The sequence below is a fragment of the Setaria italica genome, chromosome IX, assembly GCF_000263155.2.
Source record: "Setaria italica strain Yugu1 chromosome IX, Setaria_italica_v2.0, whole genome shotgun sequence".
NCBI lineage: Eukaryota > Viridiplantae > Streptophyta > Magnoliopsida > Poales > Poaceae > Setaria > Setaria italica.
The window spans coordinates 12,240,473-12,260,733 of NC_028458.1; the positions used below are offsets into that span (position 1 = coordinate 12,240,473).

Below are 20,261 nucleotides of genomic sequence, written 5' to 3' on the forward strand. Positions count from 1 at the left end.
ATCGTACAAAAATTTAGACTTGAAAACCATCCACTGCTGAAGATGCCACTACACATTATTCGCAACGTAGCAACCGTATAAAATTGAAAGCCGCACGTAGCAGCGATATCAATATCACTATAGCAGCAGAACTGGCACGTATTCCCTCCAGAATATGTGGCATTCCCTTCATCAAAATGCAGGAGGATAAAGCGGCAATTTACATATTCCCTTTGGAATGAGTCTAATTTTCCTTCCAGTATCTGAAAATTGTGCTATACCCTTCCATCCAAGCATATGAGATAATCATGAAAGCACTGGAACAACAGAATGTTATTGCGTCCAACAAGATAGTTGTGCAAGGCAGTGCTCCCTGTGTAGAATTACATGGAAAAAATCGCTCAAACGGCAAAGGCAATCTAATTTTCTTATTCTACTCCAGGAACAATGGTAGCAGTTGTTTCAATTGGTATCCCCCAGTTCCTTGACGAACTTATCCTTCAGCAAGCCGTTAGAGCCCGCCATTCTTCGCGACATCAGGTCGAATTCTCCGCCACTTCTGCAAATCAGGAGAAGGAAAGGCAATCAGTCAGAGACATTCACCAAATTACAGTAACAAGAGCTGTGTGGTCAAACTAGCTGACTTACGGATCAAACACATGGCCCCCAGCTTCCTGAAGGATCACAGCTCCAGCAGCAACATCCCTAGAGGAAAATTAGCAATTCGATTGAGATGCACAGGCAGATGATATAAGCTACTGTTATTAATTTGGTTAACCGTACCAGGGGCCACCAAATCCCATCTCGTAACACAGATCAAGCCTACCACAAGCAACACCACACATGTTTAACGCCAGGGAGCCACACATCCTTATGGACCGAATCTGAAAAAAAAAAAGGAAAGGAAAACGAAAACCGAGTTAAGAATGTTAATGTGTTAAACTGTATTTATATTCGATACACCTGATGTTACTTTACGAGGTTTACCTTGTATAGTAGCTTGTTGATTCTATTGGTTGTATCATCCACAGTGGTCTTGTCCCTTTTGGTTCCAGCCTGATAAAACAGTATAGTTATCAGGTAAATATTTCCATTAAGATGTTTCGAGTAAGAGGTTCCAGGATGTCAATTGTCAGCCACAGTTCAGAAAGTTGTATTGCATGCAAACACATGGGAGCATTTGCCGTTTAAACAAAAATCAAGTTAATTATATGAAAGTATCAAGAATGCCAGGTGTTGGAATAAAAGGAGCATACAAGAATTATCTTTCTTCAATGATTCGCATGTCATGTCCATGTTTGCACTTGGCCAGTTGGCCCTCCAAATAACTTTGTGGAAGGATGTTCGACCAGAAGAATTTCAGGAAACAAATACAGGTAGTTTGTTCAGTTATTTAGATGACAGTTCCTACTCATCTGGTAGAAGTATTTTTTTTCCTTTTCGAATTAGATTTTCCTGATAAAATCATGAAATCCTAATAGGAAAAGCAGCAAATATAGTTCCTACATATACTAATCAATTTATCATCCTCGAGCCAAACAAACTTTAATGGAGAAACATGACTATATTTCTGGTCCGGTGTGTAAACTTCATTGTATAAGTTGCCTACCTCTGTTACCAGAAGAGCCTTCACTAACTCATCTTGAGATGATGCTGCATATGGAAGATGCACATGTTCAAATTAGAACAAGCAGTTGGAGGATGACAGTGTGCAAGTACTGGAAGAGCCAACATGTTACTTCGTTTGATTGTCACCAAATCTGGGTATACCTTTGATTGGAGAGCCATTCAGAAAAGCACCTTTTCCACGAACTGCTGTGAAAAGCTAAATGGAACAATGAGATTAGACTAACAATCTTTTCAAAATGCACTGACCAAAATACAGCATACTGTTAAAGTTAGGGGTTTACACGACAATATAAATCTGATACGAATAAAACAACCTTCTTATTTTTACTCTACATGACTAAATCTATATCGGGATGGATTCTATAGCATCCTTCACTTGATGCAACACTACACATATGAACACTTGATGAAAAATTCATTTGATACCTCATTCATGATGGGGTTGTAGACAACTCCAAGTGTGGGAATTTTCCTAATGGTGAGACCAATCGAGACACACACAAAGGGGAAGCTGCAATTTCAGAAAATGCAGATAAACTTGACATGAGAAGAGGAAAATAATGTGCAGTGAAGGAGCCTACCATTGCGAGGATAAAGATCAGGAACTTTACCCATGGACGAAATTGGTGGTGCCGTCGAGTGGGTCGACGATCCATGTGGGATCGTCGGTGAGGTCGGCGGTGGCGCCGAGCGCCGCCGACGTCTCCTCTCCGATGAACTTGTGGTCCGGGAAGTGCTTGCGGAGGTGGTTGAAGATGAGGTCCTCGCAGGCCTTGTCCGTCTCCGTCACCAAATCCACCTGCCACAGTTGAGCAATGCGCGGCATCGTGAGTACCGACCGAATCGCAATCCAATCGACGGGACGCAATGGCGCATCAGCATCGACATGGGGAACCAAATCACAAGATAGATGAGGGGGAAGGGGAGGAAGAGGAGTATATGATACCTGGCCCTTGTGCTCCACATTCTTGGTCTGGTAAAATCCCTTGCGGATGATCTGCTCAGGAAATCAAGAACCAGTGAGGATACGGCACAGGAAGAAGGAAAAGAGAAGGGCAACGAATCCACGGGGATGAGGAGGGAACCTCGCCGGCGTTCTTGGCGGCTTCCTCCGCCACGGCGAGGAACTGCTCCTCCGACATGGCCTGCTCCGATCTCTCGCCCCCCGCCGATGGTTCGCCCGCTACGGCCAGCAGCAAATTCTGGCCGCTCGCTTCAGTCTGCTTGGGTATTATAAAGGCAAAGCAGGCGCAAAAAAAATAGGGAACGGGGACGGGCTTTGGTTGGGCCATACCATAAGTCCACAACCCATATAACTCCCCTGTTTTTATTAGAAAAGAAAAAGAAAAACAAGAAGAACCCATATACTTTACTCCACGTACAAGGATACAAATCTATTTGTAAGTTGTAACTGTAATCCTTAACAGAAAAGACTAATAGTCACTGATCACCTCCAAAACCACAAGTAAATAGCGAAATTGATAAAAAGATGTGCTGGTTCGGTTAATTTTCTTAAATGGGACAGTACATGAATGAAATTTCCTAGAATCGGTATCGCCCTTACTTGATAAGCTGATTCAAAGACAAAGAAAAACATATCAAGGAACAATGATCATCTCATACACGTAGCAGTGTAGCACTTCGCACAAGACACCAAACACTACTATCATTACTGGCCACATCGCAATATTCCTCTTCAGGATGGAATGTTCGGAACAAGCCGAGGAGGGCCAGGAATCTCAAAAAATCACGTGAATTCAGGAAGAATGCGATTTTTTGTCGTGATTCTGGATCTTACTAGTGCCGTTCTGTTGAACATCTATCCCCGATACAAAACTCTGGGAATTTCTTACGAATTTATCTAGCTTTTAAAGGCATTCTAATACTACCTCAAATCCTACGTTTGCTCGCGCCTCCACGTACAAACGAGAATGTCAATACCCTTTTATCTTTTATTTTCGTCTTTCAAGTCAAACTGATCATAGTTTCGAATCAAGGTTCTCACTCCGGACTCGCCGCATCGTTGGTGTTGGAAAGTAAGTGAAAATACAAAATCACATGTATATGTGACCACATGGTTTATTTCAACTCTTGATTTTTCTCCATTCAACCATTAATCCGCTGCCTACTCTATGTACTTCTCATCTATCCATGATCCATCTTACCATTGATTCAAAAATGAATGGCTTTAGATAGCTCATGTGGTTACATGTACATGTGAAAAGTTCATGTCAGAGAACAAAGAGTCAAAGGTAATCGACATCGCTTGTGCGCCTCACATGAAAGTCATATAACCTTTGTCTTTTCATTTTGAACACATCGATCAATCCCATATCTAGATAGCATATTTTATCCCACATAACTTCAAATTATAAGGGGTGTTTGGATACGAGGTGCTAAACTTTAGGAGTGTCACATCAGATGTTCAGATGTTAATTAGAAGGACTAAACATGAGCTAATTATAAAACTAATTGCAGAACCCCTGTACAAATTCGCGAGACGAATCTATCGAGCCTAATTAATCCATGATTGGCACATGTTTACTGTAGCACCACATTGTCAAATCATGGACTAATTAGGTTTAATAGATTCGTCTCGCGAATTAGACTCCATGATTTTGTAAATAATCTATGTTTAATACTCCTAATTAGTATCAAACATCCGATACGATGGATACTAAACTTTAGGAGGTGTATCAAATACCCTATAAGTTACTACTAACTGTCCCATCCTACCAACCAAAGACATAAGATGGATCTCGACACAGCGCTTGTCTCTCCTCCATAGCTCCATCTCCATCCTTCCCTGCCATGGGGCCCACCCTGACAGTCTTACACCTTGTATCAGCATATTCTGGCGGATCTTCCCCGCAAGGCCGCAACCAGAGTCCACACAGCGGGAATCGCGTCACCGGGACAAAAGGTCCGGCGAAAGGCAGAGCACCTTCTAAAGACACGCAATTCCACATCACGTCCTCCACTGCTCTCTTGCTTTCCAACGTTTTAGTCCAGTGAGTACACTATAGGGTATATATATTCTTTAACAAAAAAAAATTGCAAAGATCGGAATCGTAGCATTACAATGGATTTCACATCATGTTTTAAATAGCAGGCTAAGATATTTTGCGTTCGAGCTCCAAATACAGCTAATAGCGGGCTAAATGAAGCTATAGCGGTCAATAACAGCTAAATTGTACATAGGAGCAAATAGCGATTCTCTCCTAATCAGCTATAGCGGAAGATGGCGGAGACTATAGCCGACTATTTAAAACATTGGTTTCACATCGAGCTCCTATCTACTCGCTCCATGGACATGGGGTATGCGGAAGCGATGCTAGAACACGTAGGGTAGTAGCATCGGTTTCGCTGAGCCACTCGAATTTGCGCAGGAGAAGCGCAGGTACCGTCTCTTGTCACACCAGTCAGCTGCTCTGGTATTCCGAAGCGCTCAAGTACTCCCCGTTCTCCTCGAAGTACTCGACCAAGCGTTTCAGGAACTTGTCGCTGCTCACGGTCTCCACGTCGCACACCAGGCAGCACTGCCTCCTGGCTCGTGTCACCGCGACGTTCATCCGCCTGTGATCCCTCAAGAACCCCACCTGAAAGAACCAAAGGCATAAATAAGGTTACTAAGCAGTGGATATAGAAAAGCTATGCCTAAGACAAGTAGACAACCATTGTGTTTGGATCAGATGGTGACATGAATCTCCATCTTATATAATCTATAAAATAAGTAGGAACATCCTGTTTCGGTTGTGACAAGAACTAGAATCATATGAAAAAAAACGTCTGCACATCATGCTCCACGATTTTATTCAATAATGTAAATATTCAGGTGTACGGTATAGCAAGATCCTGCAATGCTGGATTTTACATTGTAACATAGCATATAATGCAGCATATGGAACTCTTGTAGATTTACAGCTTAAGGCGAAACAGGAAACCTTTCACCCCACAGGATCTTGGGTGGGAACTTACCTCTTTCTTTGAGTTAGACCGGACCATTGAAATGATGATGGCTTCCTTTTCCCTTCCTTGGAACCCATCAACTGTCGATATCTCTAAATCTTTCAGTTTAGCATCTTTGTTTCTCATCATCTTCAGGCAGGTTACCTATGATATTAAACCACTCAATAAATTCAATTCTTCAGAACTAAGGTAAAGTCCTCAAGAAGCCAACCACAAATTTGTAACATGCAGACGAATTACAAGTTGAAGGTTGCAAGAAAAAATCTTCACAAGGTCAAAGGATTATGGAGCCATATCAATTCTTCCAACCACCAAAGATGATGTAAGAGAGACAGAAGGGGGGTGGGGAGGGGGAACTGTAGGCAGGCATCCTATATTAAACCTTAGCAGTGCAAGCATAAAAGACATGAAGATGAAGCAACAAATGCCAGTAGAAGGGCCCCAAAGCCAAAGGAGGTCATGGGGATCAGACAGAAGAGTTATTCAACAGAAGATTAAGTTGGTACCGCAACCATGACTGGCAAACTGGTTTAATATTATTTTGAGGACAATTAAGGTGCATGAGGACCAAAAACCTGTGCAGAATAAGGTGTAATAATTCCAATATCAGATGCATGAACACCACTCTCAACAAGCAACTTGGCATGCGCGATGGATACTGCTGCCTCGCCCTCGTTCATAGTGCTCTCCTCTTCGTCTTTTACTTCTTCCATATCACACCTAAGAGTATTTGAAAAAACGTTAGAAGCATTATATGAAAAGCATATAGAGGGGTTTCATCTGTTAGGGAGAAAAAACAAGCATCTTTCTCAACCAACCAAAGGATGGTCCTACATTGGAAAAGTTAAACTTCTGACTAAGCATTTTCTTCAAATATGAAGTATCTTTCTGCAGAGAAATTTTCTTCTGTAATTTACTATTTGCAAGGTGTACAGAGCAAACAGGAAACAGAAGAATGGTTAAATCTCTATGCATGAACAGCTCAATCAACAAATATAATTACGGTAGTATTTTGGACAAGGTAGAAGCATCAATAATCACCCTGTAGTGTCAATGAGTATAATAGTTGGTTCTGTTGAAGAAGATGTTGTGACTTCTTCGAGATCACAGAGCATGTGCCCAGCAACACTAGAATGAGCTTTGATCTGAGAAGAAATGGAACAATAACATGGGGAAAATGAGAATTCAAAGAATAAGAATCAGAACCAGGTTACCGAACCAGTACCGCATAAAATAAGGTTACACCTTGTTATTATAAAGTTCTTTAGATGACCAATTCATAATGTGCTCGTGCATTCTGTACTGGACAGTGAGCATGGATGTGATTTCCTCTCCGTAGGCTTCAGTAAGCCGTTCAAAGAGTGTCTTTCCCATCCCCTTCTTTTCAGCCTCAACACTTTGAATTGTTGGAGGAAGTTGAAGATGGTCTCCAGCAAGAATACACCTTGGCCCCTGGATGCCACGAAAATAGAATAAGAAGCTTCATATCATAAGCAAAATGACTGAGAACAAACAATGTGTAGATTATTAAGGTACATTATTGTACATGCTGACTCAAACCAAACACAAAGGCAATCACTTAGCTAATGGCATCACCTATCGTGGAGCTCACATCTAAACAACCACCAGTGGCAGGATGCTTTAAGTGAATTTTATGTTAAAATGACTTCATACATGTCCTAAGGTTTATGGGCAATATTTGTAATGCTTTCAGTAGAGTCAAAATGCATACAGAGCTTATCATAAACTTTGATTTGTGCTACAGTCATATACTTACTTTCAACAAGGCTATCCAGCATGCCACCTCAAGTGCCTGAGCAGCTTCATCAATAACAACCAAATCAAATGCAATGCCATTTAGCTTTTTCGAAGATGCGCCAGTCAAAGTTGTCAGCACAACATCTGCATTTTTTAGTACATCAGTGATTGCAAGCTGCTGTCGTTTTCTCTCCTCTTTGGCAAGGGTTTTGAGCTCTTTCCTGATGTCCCTTTTAGTGTTCCTATCTTTAGCTTTCAGCAATTTGCTATTGAGCACCTGCAAGAGTAGAGAGAACATCTCAAGAAAACCTAAATGCAAAGGATAAGATAACTGAAGTCACAATTACAAGAGCCTTGTCAGTAATTTGTTCCTTTGATAGCTGTTGGTAGTGTGTCAATGTACTCACAGCATTCTTTTTTATTTGATGTTTTCGACGGTCTCCAATATGACCCTTTGACCTCAATTTTGTAATTGCATCGCTCGAATCGATAAAACTTAACAAAAGTATTGTGATAAATCAGGTGATGTAGTTGTTGTATATCAGAACATGGATGAGTTAAACATATTTATGTTCAAAGTTTTGAAAGCTTGGTAGCATGGATTCTAAGAAGCAGTCATGGTGTTAAATAAAAGCAAGAATCTGCAAGTGAATGGATAGTTGGTTACCTTCATTTCCTTGCGAATGTCTCCTGCCAAGCTACTATTATCAGCTCGCAATACCTGGTCCCAAAAGTCATATGAATACATGAAGGTATCACAATTAACATAGCTTCAGACAGAAAAATCTTAAAAGGATAAACTGTATGCATAGTTATATGGTTGATACAACAAAAAAGGCTATATAATAAAACCAACTCATTTCTTAATGTTGGGAAAATAATGTGAAGAAAACAATCCGGGCAGTTGTAACAAGCTCTATTTCTTCTTAATGCAATGACACACAGTTCTCGTGCGTGTTTGAGAAGAAAAAAATGTTGCGAAAAGAAAGAATAACCCTGAAATAACAGAGGCAAAGTGTGATTTAACCAAAGGGAATACAACATTAATAATCTGGCTTTTCATAAAATATCCAATAGAGGCACATGATCGTACACCTTACCATGTGCTTTGATAAACCAAAAATTTAAAAAAGTAGTCAATCATCCTTTATGAAGTAATAAATAGCAAAGTTCATGCATCTAGAAATTCTAGTTCTGAGCACAGAAGCAAATTGGTAAGCCACTTAAAACAGGGCTATACCTGTGCATCAAGAGCGCTGTCGAGCACTTGGGGTAGTAAACGAGCAGGATGCCCCAACCTCACCAATTTTGTCCTGCAGAAGTTCAACAGCCCCATGTCACATTGAGCAAATTGGTGAAAAAAGGAATATATTATGTCACTTATTACAGAAATCATAAAACATTTTCAATGAAAAACATCTTTCATAACTTTGCTTCAGCAAACCTGTATCGTGCAAGTCGCTCAACAATATTATCCACAGCAATATTAGAAGCAGCGCAGGCAAGAATCTTTGATCCACGCTTGACCTCCTGCAATATTATCTCAATAATAGTTGTTGTTTTCCCAGTTCCAGGGGGTCCATGAAGCAAGAAAACATCCCTTGATCCAAGTGCCTTTGAGATAGCATCTTTCTACAGAAGAAACAAACATGTTTTTCAATAACATGGGTCAAAAAACATCCAATTATGCCCTATACTTTATACAGTATGTTGTGTCTTGGATGCTTATTCAAAAGCAAAGTGAAAAACATACATGGTGTAATAACAGGTCAAAGATCAAAACAGAACATTTGTGCAGTTCAGATGTTTTTTCCAAACAATAATAACTTTCTAACAAAGAACCTCTAGTATGGAACTTTGTGAAACATCATTTTAAAATGGAAGTTAATACCATGGCCACAGAAACAGCGTAAAAATATGACAAGGTAAGCCATCAAAACTTAGGGTGCTAGGACCCTGGACCACTGCTGTGCAGGAACAAGGCCAGCTAACTAATATTGAAAGGTAGAGGGCTAAGCACGAAGTAGTCATAATGCAAAACATGATGGTATGACAAGCTGCTGAGGCATCCTTGGCTGGCTTCAGTTGTTATTTCTATTATCGGTTTAAATTCAAGAAATGCTGTCGATTAAGAAAACTGCAGTTAAGATAAACTATCAACAAATGTTATTTCTTTCTTCTGAAACTTAATGCAAAGTGCAAACTGTTGGGTGCTTCATTGGGTTACATGGTAGATAGCCACGCAGTGAATCATTTCATGGATGTGCTTCTTCATACAACTTTAGTAATAAAACATACTCGTAACTGCAACCACCCTGTTCACTAATCACGAAGGAATTAGGTTTTTAAGTTTTAATTTTAATTCAGGCTTGAAATACTTTCAAATATAGTCATAACATCTCTCCATATGGTTTCATGGATGTGCTTCTTCATACAACTGATAAAAGCAACATCAACTACAATTGTACCATCTTCTAACGTGATCCCCCTAATGGCAAGCGTCAGAGACTAAGACCATTCTTTCTAGCATTGCAGCATGCAATTAATGCCAGACATCCTGGTTAGTTAGTTTTTTTTTTACCTAAGACATCCTGGGTAGTTGAATTGCAATTGTGGTTACCATAACTAAAATGATTATTGTACAAAAAAATCAAATTATTAATTCACATATGATTCAACTTCATGTAATGTGATTAATCTTTATGAGGAACAACAGAACAAAACAATTTACTGAAATTCTATGGTAAACCATACTTACAAATACTATAGTAAATCCTAGTGTTCCAGCAAAAATGATAAGCTTGATTTGCAAATGTCTTTTGTTTAACTCATCCAACCATGTGGATCAGAACACAAATGGAACTCAATGATGCAGCATCAACAAGCAAGAACTGAATGCAATCAACAAAGGAAACTTTTCAAATACTAACCTGTGAATCATCCAAATTCTTGTTGAATGGACTGAATTTCATAGCATCCTTGGAGCGCATGGGTGCCTTCTCTCCAAACAAAACAGGAACAAGATTTGCACAAGGTCCTGTTTGGACAGCCTTGCTAAGTTGAATTAGTGCATCCTTCATCCTGCGATAAGTGACCTAGAATAGGGATTATCATAATTTGATGTCTGGCAACAGCAAACCAGCAAAATCTGAACTATGCTAGGAGAATCCACAATGAAATTGGTCATATTCAAACTGTAGGCCGACACAGCAATCAAATAACGATCATAGAGCGCATAACATTAAAAACAAAGGGGTGGTAGGCCACAAATGTAATTGTTGATGTGATGTTCAATTCTGAGCTGAATATGCTGTGATTAACATAAATCATAGAGAAACAAAAACGATGGTAGTACCTCATTTGCAAGCTTCTCAAGACGTAGAGGGCTGTTTAAACCATCTTCAGGAATATCATCAAAAGCAACAGTGATGGAAGAATCCTGTTGGTTCAAAATCAAAGTTACTATTGTTACTCCTATACACGGAGAAAAAAAAGAACTTGGGAGCTTTAGATGGCATGAAGGTACCTTTAAGCGATAGACTACACCTTGCCCAAGAGAAGCAGATCCAGCATCTGCCTTATTTGGCTTCAGGGCAACTACATCATGCGTTCCAAACTAAAGTAGCATGAAAAAGAAGGGAACATTATCAGTGAGAGTAAACATGATTTCAATCAACATTCTGTGAACTTACAATGCACTTGTGAGTCTTTCCTATAGTACAGTTAACGAACAGTAAATCATGATTATGTTTGACTGACTGAAATTACAGTGACTGATCACGGAAGAAGCAAGGTGTAGATTTCAACACAGCATGTAATGCGATTCTTAGCGTGCTCGAACAAAAGCATTTAGTACCAAAATGAAACATCGTCTGGCGCTACACCATCCATCCACAGTCAACACTACTAATGTCCAGAAGTAAAATAACTAGCACAGGATTTGCAACCGTCAAGTCTCACAACAACAACAGAATCAAGTGATAGAGAGCAGCCTTACTGCCATGACAGCAAGCCACCAAAAGTGTGGGTGAGGGGGAAAGAGAGCAGCCCCACCTTGTGCGACGGGAGCACATCTCCTTTGTTGGGCTGGAACTCCAGGAGCGTCTTCCCCATCAGTCCCGTCTACTCTATCCCCCAGCCAGCATAAGCAAGGCAAAGCCCATTAGAAGATTAGCACTGAACTGCAGCATCCTATTTGACACCAAACAGCACAAGCAGCAATAGAAATACAGAACTGAAGCACCAACCTGAGCATCGGTGCACTTGAGGTTGGCGATGACGCATCCCCGCCTCTCCAGGCTCTTGGCGCTTGTCTCCGACTCCGCTGATATCTCCGCCGCCTGCGCACCCACCCATGACACAATCATCATCCATTCCCGTTGCCAGCCGAGTCAGCCGCAGACATGAAATAGGGCAGAGAAAAAGACCTTCTCGAGATCGATGAGCGGAGCCATTGAGGACACGAACTCCTGCAGCGACACCATCCTCCCCGCCGCGCCCTTGCCGCCGCCGCCGCCTCCGCCTCTCCGCGCCATGGCTTGTCCGGTGGAATTAGGCGATTGCCTATTTGCCTATCGCTTCCAAAGAGAAGATCAGAAGAAAGCCATCAACTTGGGCCTTATTGGGCTGAACCCACGTTGCTAGGCCCATCAAGCATCCACCAAGCTGGGCTGTTACGGCGCAGGCAGGCTCGCCCATGTCGTTACCGCGGGGAACTGGGGTGGGATTTGGAGAGATGACTTGGCGAGGGGTTCCCCTGCCATTTTTCCCCTTCCCTCCCCGCCGCCACGAGCTGCTCTAAAACCCTACCACCACCTGCGCCTCCGCATCCCAACCGCGTCTCATCTGTTCTCCTCCTCAAACCGCTCCGCCGCCTCCCCACGAAACCCTAGAGTCCGGGCGGGCGACATGGCGGACGGCGCGGGCTCGGCGTCGGGCCTAGAGGAGAAGCTCGCGGGGCTCTCCACGGGCGGCGGCGGCGGCGACAAACAGAATCCTCCGCCGGCGGGTGAGGGCGGAGAGGAGCCGCAGCTCTCGAAGAAGTAGGGACTCCCCAGCCTTCTTCTCGCCTGATTCGTTGGTTTGTGTTGTTGCTTCCGTTTCCTGATGCGGGTGTTGGTTGTTGCATGGTTGATGTGTGCAGCGCGAAGAAGAGGGAGGAGAAGAGGAAGAAGCTGGAGGAGGAGCGGAGGCTCAAGGAGGAAGAGAAGAAGAACAAGGTGAGAGCAATCGAATTGCTCTCTCTCTCCCCCCGTGTTACTGTAATTAGTGCTGTATGCTAAATCGGCTAGTCCTGGCTTAATTTAGTTAGTACATGTCATTGCTTCTAATAAGTTTTTTTTTTAACTCTGTTCGCTGTAGAGATGGCTGCAATGCTGCAGTTGAAGTTTTGATTTTAACTATATCAGTGCCAAAACTCTGAATTGATGTGAATACCTCCTGTTGTTGTAGGCGGCTGCTGCTGCTGCTGCCTGTGGAACGACTCAGAGGGCAAGTGCTGCCGACGATGATGACATGGATCCCACTGTATGTTTCATCTTGCTGTTCCTGTATTGGTTTACTGAATTCTGTTCCCTTCTCTTATTGTTAAGTTTTGGATGAATGTGTTTCCTGCTGCAGCAATACTATGAGAATAGGCTCAAGACACTGGATTCGCTCAAGACCGCAGGTGTAAACCCCTATCCACATAAGTTCCCAGTTGGCATCTCTGTAGCCGAATACATTGAGAAGTACAAGAGCTTGAGCGATGGGGAGAAGCTGGATGTGACAGAGTGTTTAGCTGGTAACACCTTTTGTTTTCCTAAAGGTTGTGTTCTTACCTTGGAGATTCATATAGGTCTCATTTGTGAACATATTTTTCAAAGGGAGGATCATGAACAAGAGAACATCATCATCTAAGCTATTCTTTTATGATCTTTACGGTGGTGGCATGAAGGTTCAAGTGATGGCTGATGCCAGGTAAAGCTTTCGAAGTCTAGTGTGGTGTTCATTTGTCATATTTCTTCACAATGCAACTAGCCTTTTATTGCTTGAGCTGATTGCCACTCAGTCTGACTGCCTGGGGGCTCTTTCATGCCTTCGCTAGATAATTCACCTCCTTTCATGCCTTCGCTAGATAATTCACCCCCTGTGCTTCATCAATTCCTTTGTTTAGTACCATAACAACATAGAAAATTGGTTGGCTGGATGAATGTCATGGAATAATACGCATATTCATTGCATAGAAGAGCTCCATGGTGGTGTGCTATTCATGCTTACTACACGTATACTAAGGTCAAGTCGGAGTACATGAGCTGCTGATCCTACTTGGCAGCTTATGTAATAGTTTGCATAGGGAATATTCCTTGAACTATACTAATGACATTCTGATATGGCTAAACTTTTCATTGTTTAGTCAACAAACTTGTATTTTTCTTATGGTAGTTTATTGGACACATCACATTGTCGACCTAGAATATTTGCTCAGTTTAGTGATGAATGTTGCCTATTTTGTACAATTGTTAAGCCTGATAAGGCTATATACTTCGTTCGTATCGAAAGCTCTTTGTTTTTCTCTTACAGGACCAAACAAACGGTCTCCTTTTTTGGTGGACAGTGCATAGTTAATGGTTATGCTCTGTGATGTTTCTTTGATTTCCTATATTCTTAATTATAGATGTTTTAGTTCATAAAATAGGACTTCAATGATCAATTATATATTTTAACTTGACTGTATTTCTTGAATCTTTTTATCTGTTATTATAGGACCTCAGAGTTGGATGAAGCTGAATTCACTAAGTACCACTCGGGTGTGAAGCGAGGTGATATTGTTGGCATATGTGGCTATCCAGGTCTGTAGAACTTGCATTCATCTCATAGTTTTGAATTTGAATTGGTCACTATAAACATGGATGTCTATTAAACTTTGTTAGTTAAAATATTACTATTTGATTGTAGCCTATAGATATGTTCTGTTACAGTTAATATACATCTAAATTCAAGTAATGTGTTCTGTTAAACGTACTTTTATATTGCTTGTGTCCCTGGTTAGCTGCACTTGTTTGCCTGAGATTACTGAATGATACTATGATTTTTTACTGTGATTGTTTTACTATATTTGATAACTTGAGTTTTCAACATCAGGGAGAGGCAAAACAGGTATCCAAGTGGTGTGCGTGGTGTTTATCTGAGCAATTGCTAAATGATAAGATGATTGTTTATTGTAAATTTTTTGGTATATTTGATAAGTTGAAGTTTTCGATTTGATGAACATCAGGAAAAAGCAAGCGTGGCGAGCTTAGTGTATTCCCACAGAAATTTGTTGTGCTCTCTCCATGTCTTCATATGATGCCTCGACAGGTGAGAATCAAAACTGAATTCAAATAATTATTTCTGCCTTTGTATTTTCTAATCCATGAGAAGGAAGGTGCCCAATATGTATTTAAGCAAATTTGTAAGTTTTAGTTTTGGTACCCTCTGATTTTATGGGGCAGAACTCTGCTTTGGCAAACTTAGCCTTCACGAAGGCCCATTATATAATATTAATTGCAATGCTTACATATTTAGTGTTTATCTCTACAGAAGGGTGAAGGAAGTGCAGCACCTGCATCGTGGACTCCAGGAATGGGTAGGAACATCGAGAATTATGTTTTGAGGGATCAGGTTTGTTATTGTTTCTCATTACATCTTTATCCATTACTGTTTTAACTCTAAACACACTATTTCTTCAGGCAAAAAGTAGCATTATCTACTTTGCTGACATGCTACGGTTGCAAATAGGCATAGTTTAAGAATCCTAGTGGATACCTATAATCTAATCTGGGTAAGGGCTTACCAGGCAGTCTTGACAGATGAACGAACCTAGTTAGCTTGCAGCTTATGCGATGCAGTATTTTTTTTATTCCTGTGCACAAGTCATTCTTGTGTTGGCATAGGCTGAAAATGTTGGTAAGGCACTTTAAGAATCAACAAGCCCAATGAAATAATAGATGTTACGTTTACTTGTTTAAGCTTTGTTTGGATGAGCTAGGATCCTGTATTCCTGTTGTGGTGGTGGATGAGTTGGTTCCTCAAACCAAACACCTCCGTAGTTTCTGCAGCAAATTAATTGCCAACAATGAATAACTAGAAACAATGTTTTGATCATGAAGTGTTTGCTCTTGTTATTAAGTGTTTGTTTTCTGATATTAGGAAACTCGGTATCGTCAACGGTATCTTGATCTTATGGTAAACCATGAAGTGAGGCATATCTTCAAGACACGATCTAAAGTTGTCTCTTTTATCCGGAAGTTTCTCGATGATCGTGAATTTTTGGAGGTAAGCACCTGTTGTTTTTTGTGGTTCCGTTTCAGTTGATAATTTAATATCTGACCTTTCATGTGGTTCTAGGTGGAGACTCCAATGATGAACATGATTGCTGGTGGAGCAGCTGCAAGGCCTTTTGTCACACACCACAATGAATTAAACATGAGGCTTTTTATGCGCATTGCTCCTGAGTTATATCTGAAGGAATTGGTTGTCGGTGGATTGGACCGTGTATATGAAATTGGAAAACAATTCAGGAATGAAGGGATTGATTTAACACACAATCCTGAATTCACAACTTGTGAATTTTATATGGCTTACGCAGATTACAACGATTTGATGGAGCTTACTGAGACCATGTTGTCAGGTAAACATCTGATTTTTTTTCAACTAAATAATACTGAGCAAACATCATTTAGATGAGAAACTTGGAGTATTTACACTTTTTTAAGTGTAACCTATACGTTTTTGTTTCATGGTTAACAGGCATGGTTAAGGAGCTTACAGGTGGCTACAAGATAAAATATCATGCAAATGGTGTTACAAATCCCCCAATAGAAATTGATTTCACACCTCCCTTCAGGTATTAGACGAATATTCTTCGAAGCATCAGAATTACTTTTATTTCCCTGGATGTGAACGCTAGTTGCTAAAAACTGATGCATTGTTTCTGTTATCTTACTGCAGAAGGATAGATATGATTAAAGATTTGGAGGCTATGGCCAATCTCGATATACCAAAAGATCTGTCAAGTGATGAAGCTAATCGGTATTTGATAGAAGCATGTGCGAAGTATGATGTGAAATGTCCACCTCCCCAGACAACATCACGGTTGCTTGACAAGGTTTTTTATTTTGACTTCATGGAAACTACAACATGTTGTATTTTGATTTTGATATAGTTAGATTTGAGTATAGTTTCATTACTTGAAGTTGTTTGATTTTGTTTTGAATTGATTCCCTGATTTGTTAAGGTCTTTAATTTGTTTGTTCCACTCTTCTGGAGAACTATCCTCATGAATGCTAGCTTAGCCTGATATCATGTGTTTATGTCATGGTCTTGGCCTTTGGGTCATTTGTTTGTGCAGTGTATTCTGTTGTAACTATATTTGCTATATACTGATGTGCTCTGTTACTCTTGGATAGTTAGTTGGCCACTTCTTGGAGGAGACATGCGTGAATCCAACATTTATCATCAATCATCCAGAGATAATGAGTCCATTAGCTAAGTGGCATAGGTCCCGACCTGGACTGACTGAGAGATTCGAGCTATTTGTTAACAAACATGAGGTATACACTGTTCTTCAGTAGCACTTGCATGGTTGGTTTCTTTCATGTTATTTCACCGTATATGACTTTCAAATGTCTGTAGGTGTGCAATGCGTACACAGAGTTGAATGATCCTGTTGTCCAGAGGCAACGGTTTGAGGAACAACTAAAGGTACATTTTGAACTTACTGAACACCTTGGTAACTTCTAGCCTGTTAGAACATGACCATGTTTGGAATTTCTGAGTCTGATATGTATGCACAATTGCACATGCACCTAAGAATATAGAACCAAGAAGAAATGAACACTGGGAGGATTGTATAAAAGATAATGAACCCTTCTCCTGTTTGAATAGAGACTTACAATTTGCCTATTTTCAACTGTTGCTTATTAGAAAGTTGTACAGTCTGTTAAGTTTATATCCTGTTCAGGATCGTCAATCTGGTGATGATGAAGCTATGGCCTTAGATGAAACGTTCTGTACTGCCCTTGAGTATGGTTTGCCACCGACAGGTGGTTGGGGTTTGGGAATCGATCGCCTCACAATGTTGCTAACAGATTCCCAGAACATTAAGGTTTGAATCTTTCCATTGTTTGTTCATATGGATGTCCAACGCCTCTTGACTTTCTTGGTGTTCACTGGTATCTTTTAATGCAACTCAGGAAGTTCTTCTATTCCCCGGCTATGAAGCCTCAAGAGTAGTTGTCCACAGCCGAAATCCACAAAAGGGTATGTTTTACAATTCTGTAACTTTTCGCTCTCTCTGTTTGCTGGGTCGTGACTGCAAATGTGGTCTTCAAGCATTTTTCCACACATGTTTCAAGTTCAAAGAGGCGACCACAGTTAAAAACACTTTTTTGAGGTATAGCTTAGAATTACAATGTAGAATGTCTCTCGGTGTCTTTATTTTATTGTTACCTCCTTCCTCCACTTCAAGCAAACCACAAAGGTTGCCTTCATAGCCCTGTGCTGGCTGTGATGATATTCTGAAATTGAATGTAGTGAGGAAAATTGCATTTTTAGGGTGCATTGAAAATGAGAGCAGTGCAGTTTTCTTAACATTCATTGATGTCAAGTATTTTAGGGAAAACTAATGAAAGAATGCTGCTTATCTAGCATTGAGCGTAGCTTCATAATAATTCTGCAAAGCTTCCGCATAATTTCCTTCGGGTTGAGCCAACATCTGTTACGGTCGTTCATTCTATTCAATTCAAAAAATCTCCATTCCAAAACCGTACATGAGGTTTTCATCTCATACGGCTTCTCCCTTCTGTACATAGTACTAAGCGAAAAATCTATAGAATAAAAATAGAATTAGTTCCATCTCATTATGGACCGAAGGGGGCTGGTATTTTTCCAAGAAATCTCTAGCCAACCTTCCCCCAAGAGGTTTTTCTTATGTATCTGTTGAATCCAGAGTGTTGCTTTTACACCTTTCTACCACATTGATTTGCAGTTACACTGACTCAGTTGTTCTGTGTGCAGTTAAATTCTGCCGGATGCTTGGCGCCACTGACAGAAGGATATATGAAAGTCTGAAGGCCCGTAGGGAATTTATACATCTTTTTGCCAGTGCTTGTGAGTGGTTTTCTATTTTCATTATTTTGATAAATGATACCATTGTGTTTTTCCCTGGCTGCCAGTTTGTTAGCCAAAAATTGTAACGTCAGTGACGAAAACTCAGTGCAACTTAAAATGTAGCGTTCAAGGGTCGGAGGATGTGCAAAATACTTTTGGTCTATCCAGAAATATGTGCGCTCAAAGTCTACGCAGATGTGTGAAAAAAAAAAAGCAATGTGCAAAATGCTTTCGTCGTCCGGATCATATAGCCTTTGGATGATAGCGGTCTGATGACCGTAAGTTGGCTCAAGTTATCACGTGCAGTTTTGCCACCACGCTTTTGGTTGACGAAATAAATTACTGAGCACATTGATTTAGTTACCGATGGATTTGTGTTGAAGTGTGCCACACCTAATTTGTTTGGGCGATAACTTCACCTGCCAATCCGAAGACACTATGTTTAATTTCTCCTACCCTGACAGGCCCTTAGTAAAATTTTGACAGGGGTCGTGGATTCTTTCATGCTAAAATTGTACGGAGTATCCATCAGATAATTCTCAATTTGTTTGGTGACAGCTGACAGCGAAGCCGTTCAGCCGTTATTCCAATCATCGGTTTATGAAGTAGTGGCAAGGTGATATTTTGCCACTGCCATCATCTGTGACCGTGAGACGTGAGTGACTATATAATCCATCCAAAGGCGTGTAACACTATGAATTATTTCGTCAAAGCTGTTTTCAAAAGATAACCTCGTCACCATATGTTTGTGACGTCAAATGGCCTTAGCGTAGATGAAGCGAGCATGAACGGGGAGGTATAAAAAGATGGGAGATCAAGAACGACAAAAAAGCGTGCATCCATCACCACCGTACCTCATGTCAAACTAAGATCAGAACACTGATTCTTTTTTTTTAAAAAAAAAGCACATTGCTTAATCTTGACGCAGGAGCCTAACAAAGCTGAGAATCACTAGGCTGTCGGTGAGAGCTTGTGGTCGAAGCTCCCTGGATCGGCACATTGACATAAAGGTCGCCATCCGCATCCACATCCACTCGATCGATGCCCGGCGCCGTGCGTGCATGGTGCCCGACAAACGTGACGCCTTTTTTCAGTTCTCCCACACTTATTGATCGCAGTACTACACGTCCTTCTGTTTGTCGTTGGAGGGGAAAGCTTTTAGCAATCCTCCCCAACAGCATTGGCCCGTCTCGGCATGATTTTTTATAGCGCTCATGGAGCTACCACGTAGCTACTACACGTACGTACACGCATGCATGATGCATATGATTTCGGCTCGGTGCCGCACTGCTGCTGCGGCAACACGCACGCACGCACATCTCACTCCAATCCACAACCTTTTTCGCGTGCGCGCTGATCAGACAGCGCAGACTGGATCGGAGTACTGTGCACGTGGGTCAGTAGCGGCGTGGTGCCTGGTGACGCGCGCGTCCGGCGGTCCGTCCGGCCGAAAAGGGCAAGCAGCGAAGGAACACGTGGCCGCTCGTGGCCTGCCTTCCTGACGCGACGGCGTGTCGGGACGCCCCGGAATAGGGCCTGGCCCCGGACCAGATCGGATCGGATCGCCCCGGCTCTCTCTTGCGAACGAAACATGTGCCGCACGGGTCCTGCCACCGCTGGCCAACTCCGTTGGTCCGGTCCACGCGCGAGCACGAGTGCACGAGGCGCGCACCCCGCACGGCCGCACAGCAGGATGACGGATAAGACTGGAGGGACGCGAGGGGCGAGGGGCGAGGGGCGAGGGGAGCCCGAGCCGAATATGCCCCCGCGCACGGCACGGCATCGCATCCGGGAAC

The 20,261-nt window shown here is 41.6% G+C and overlaps 3 protein-coding genes across 4 annotated transcripts; 1 reads left to right on the forward strand and 2 right to left on the reverse strand.

Annotated features, from left to right (window-relative positions):
* Positions 1-139: 139 nt before the first annotated feature.
* LOC101785092 (inositol monophosphatase 3) lies at positions 140-2,853 on the reverse strand. The gene is made up of 10 exons (XM_004982443.3): positions 2,694-2,853; positions 2,555-2,605; positions 2,220-2,407; positions 2,035-2,119; positions 1,750-1,804; positions 1,589-1,632; positions 967-1,035; positions 763-863; positions 628-684; positions 140-538 (listed from the first exon to the last, which is right to left on the reverse strand). The coding sequence occupies exons 1-10, from the start codon at positions 2,748-2,750 to the stop codon at positions 442-444; spliced, it is 804 nt and encodes a 267-aa protein (XP_004982500.1). The 5' UTR covers positions 2,751-2,853; the 3' UTR covers positions 140-441.
* A 1,771-nt stretch (positions 2,854-4,624) lies between these two features.
* On the reverse strand, positions 4,625-11,925 carry LOC101785767 (DNA-binding protein SMUBP-2). 2 transcript variants are annotated; one of them, XM_004982444.2, is made up of 15 exons: positions 11,763-11,925; positions 11,583-11,675; positions 11,389-11,457; positions 10,862-10,951; positions 10,691-10,774; positions 10,266-10,430; positions 8,780-8,967; positions 8,576-8,648; positions 8,003-8,056; positions 7,355-7,612; positions 6,823-7,029; positions 6,619-6,722; positions 6,153-6,297; positions 5,587-5,721; positions 4,625-5,207 (listed from the first exon to the last, which is right to left on the reverse strand). In XM_004982444.2, the coding sequence occupies exons 1-15, from the start codon at positions 11,868-11,870 to the stop codon at positions 5,031-5,033; spliced, it is 1,950 nt and encodes a 649-aa protein (XP_004982501.1). In that variant the 5' UTR covers positions 11,871-11,925; the 3' UTR covers positions 4,625-5,030. The 2 variants fall into 2 exon arrangements, with proteins under 2 accessions (XP_004982501.1, XP_004982502.1); XM_004982445.3 differs by having other exon boundaries at positions 11,389-11,462; positions 11,763-11,790.
* Positions 11,926-12,243: 318 nt separating this feature from the next.
* On the forward strand, positions 12,244-18,704 carry LOC101786440 (lysine--tRNA ligase-like). Its single transcript, XM_012843042.3, is given in 18 exon segments — positions 12,244-12,377; positions 12,479-12,554; positions 12,787-12,861; positions 12,955-13,117; positions 13,200-13,293; positions 14,080-14,165; positions 14,591-14,673; positions 14,896-14,976; positions 15,505-15,630; positions 15,703-15,985; positions 16,105-16,201; positions 16,306-16,462; positions 16,764-16,907; positions 16,990-17,058; positions 17,318-17,461; positions 17,550-17,564; positions 17,566-17,616; positions 18,373-18,704. Coding segments are annotated over 17 exon segments (1,851 nt in total). The 3' UTR covers positions 17,590-17,616; positions 18,373-18,704.
* Positions 18,705-20,261: the final 1,557 nt, after the last annotated feature.

Bases quoted from the DNA above. Each gene is read 5' to 3' on its own strand.
- LOC101785092 (XM_004982443.3), bottom strand. From the start codon at position 2,750: ATGTCGGAGGAGCAGTTCCTCGCCGTGGCGGAGGAAGCCGCCAAGAAC. The intron at 2,120-2,219 runs GTAAAGTTCCTG...CTGAAATTGCAG, and splicing joins ACCACCAATTTCGTCCATGG to CTTCCCCTTTGTGTGTGTCT. The intron at 1,805-2,034 runs GTATCAAATGAA...TGTTCCATTTAG, and splicing joins ACAACCCCATCATGAATGAG to CTTTTCACAGCAGTTCGTGG.
- LOC101785767 (XM_004982444.2), bottom strand. From the start codon at position 11,870: ATGGCGCGGAGAGGCGGAGGCGGCGGCGGCGGCAAGGGCGCGGCGGGG. The intron at 11,676-11,762 runs GTCTTTTTCTCT...GTGGGTGCGCAG, and splicing joins CGCTCATCGATCTCGAGAAG to GCGGCGGAGATATCAGCGGA. The intron at 10,431-10,690 runs GTACTACCATCG...TCCCTATTCTAG, and splicing joins TTGAGAAGCTTGCAAATGAG to GTCACTTATCGCAGGATGAA.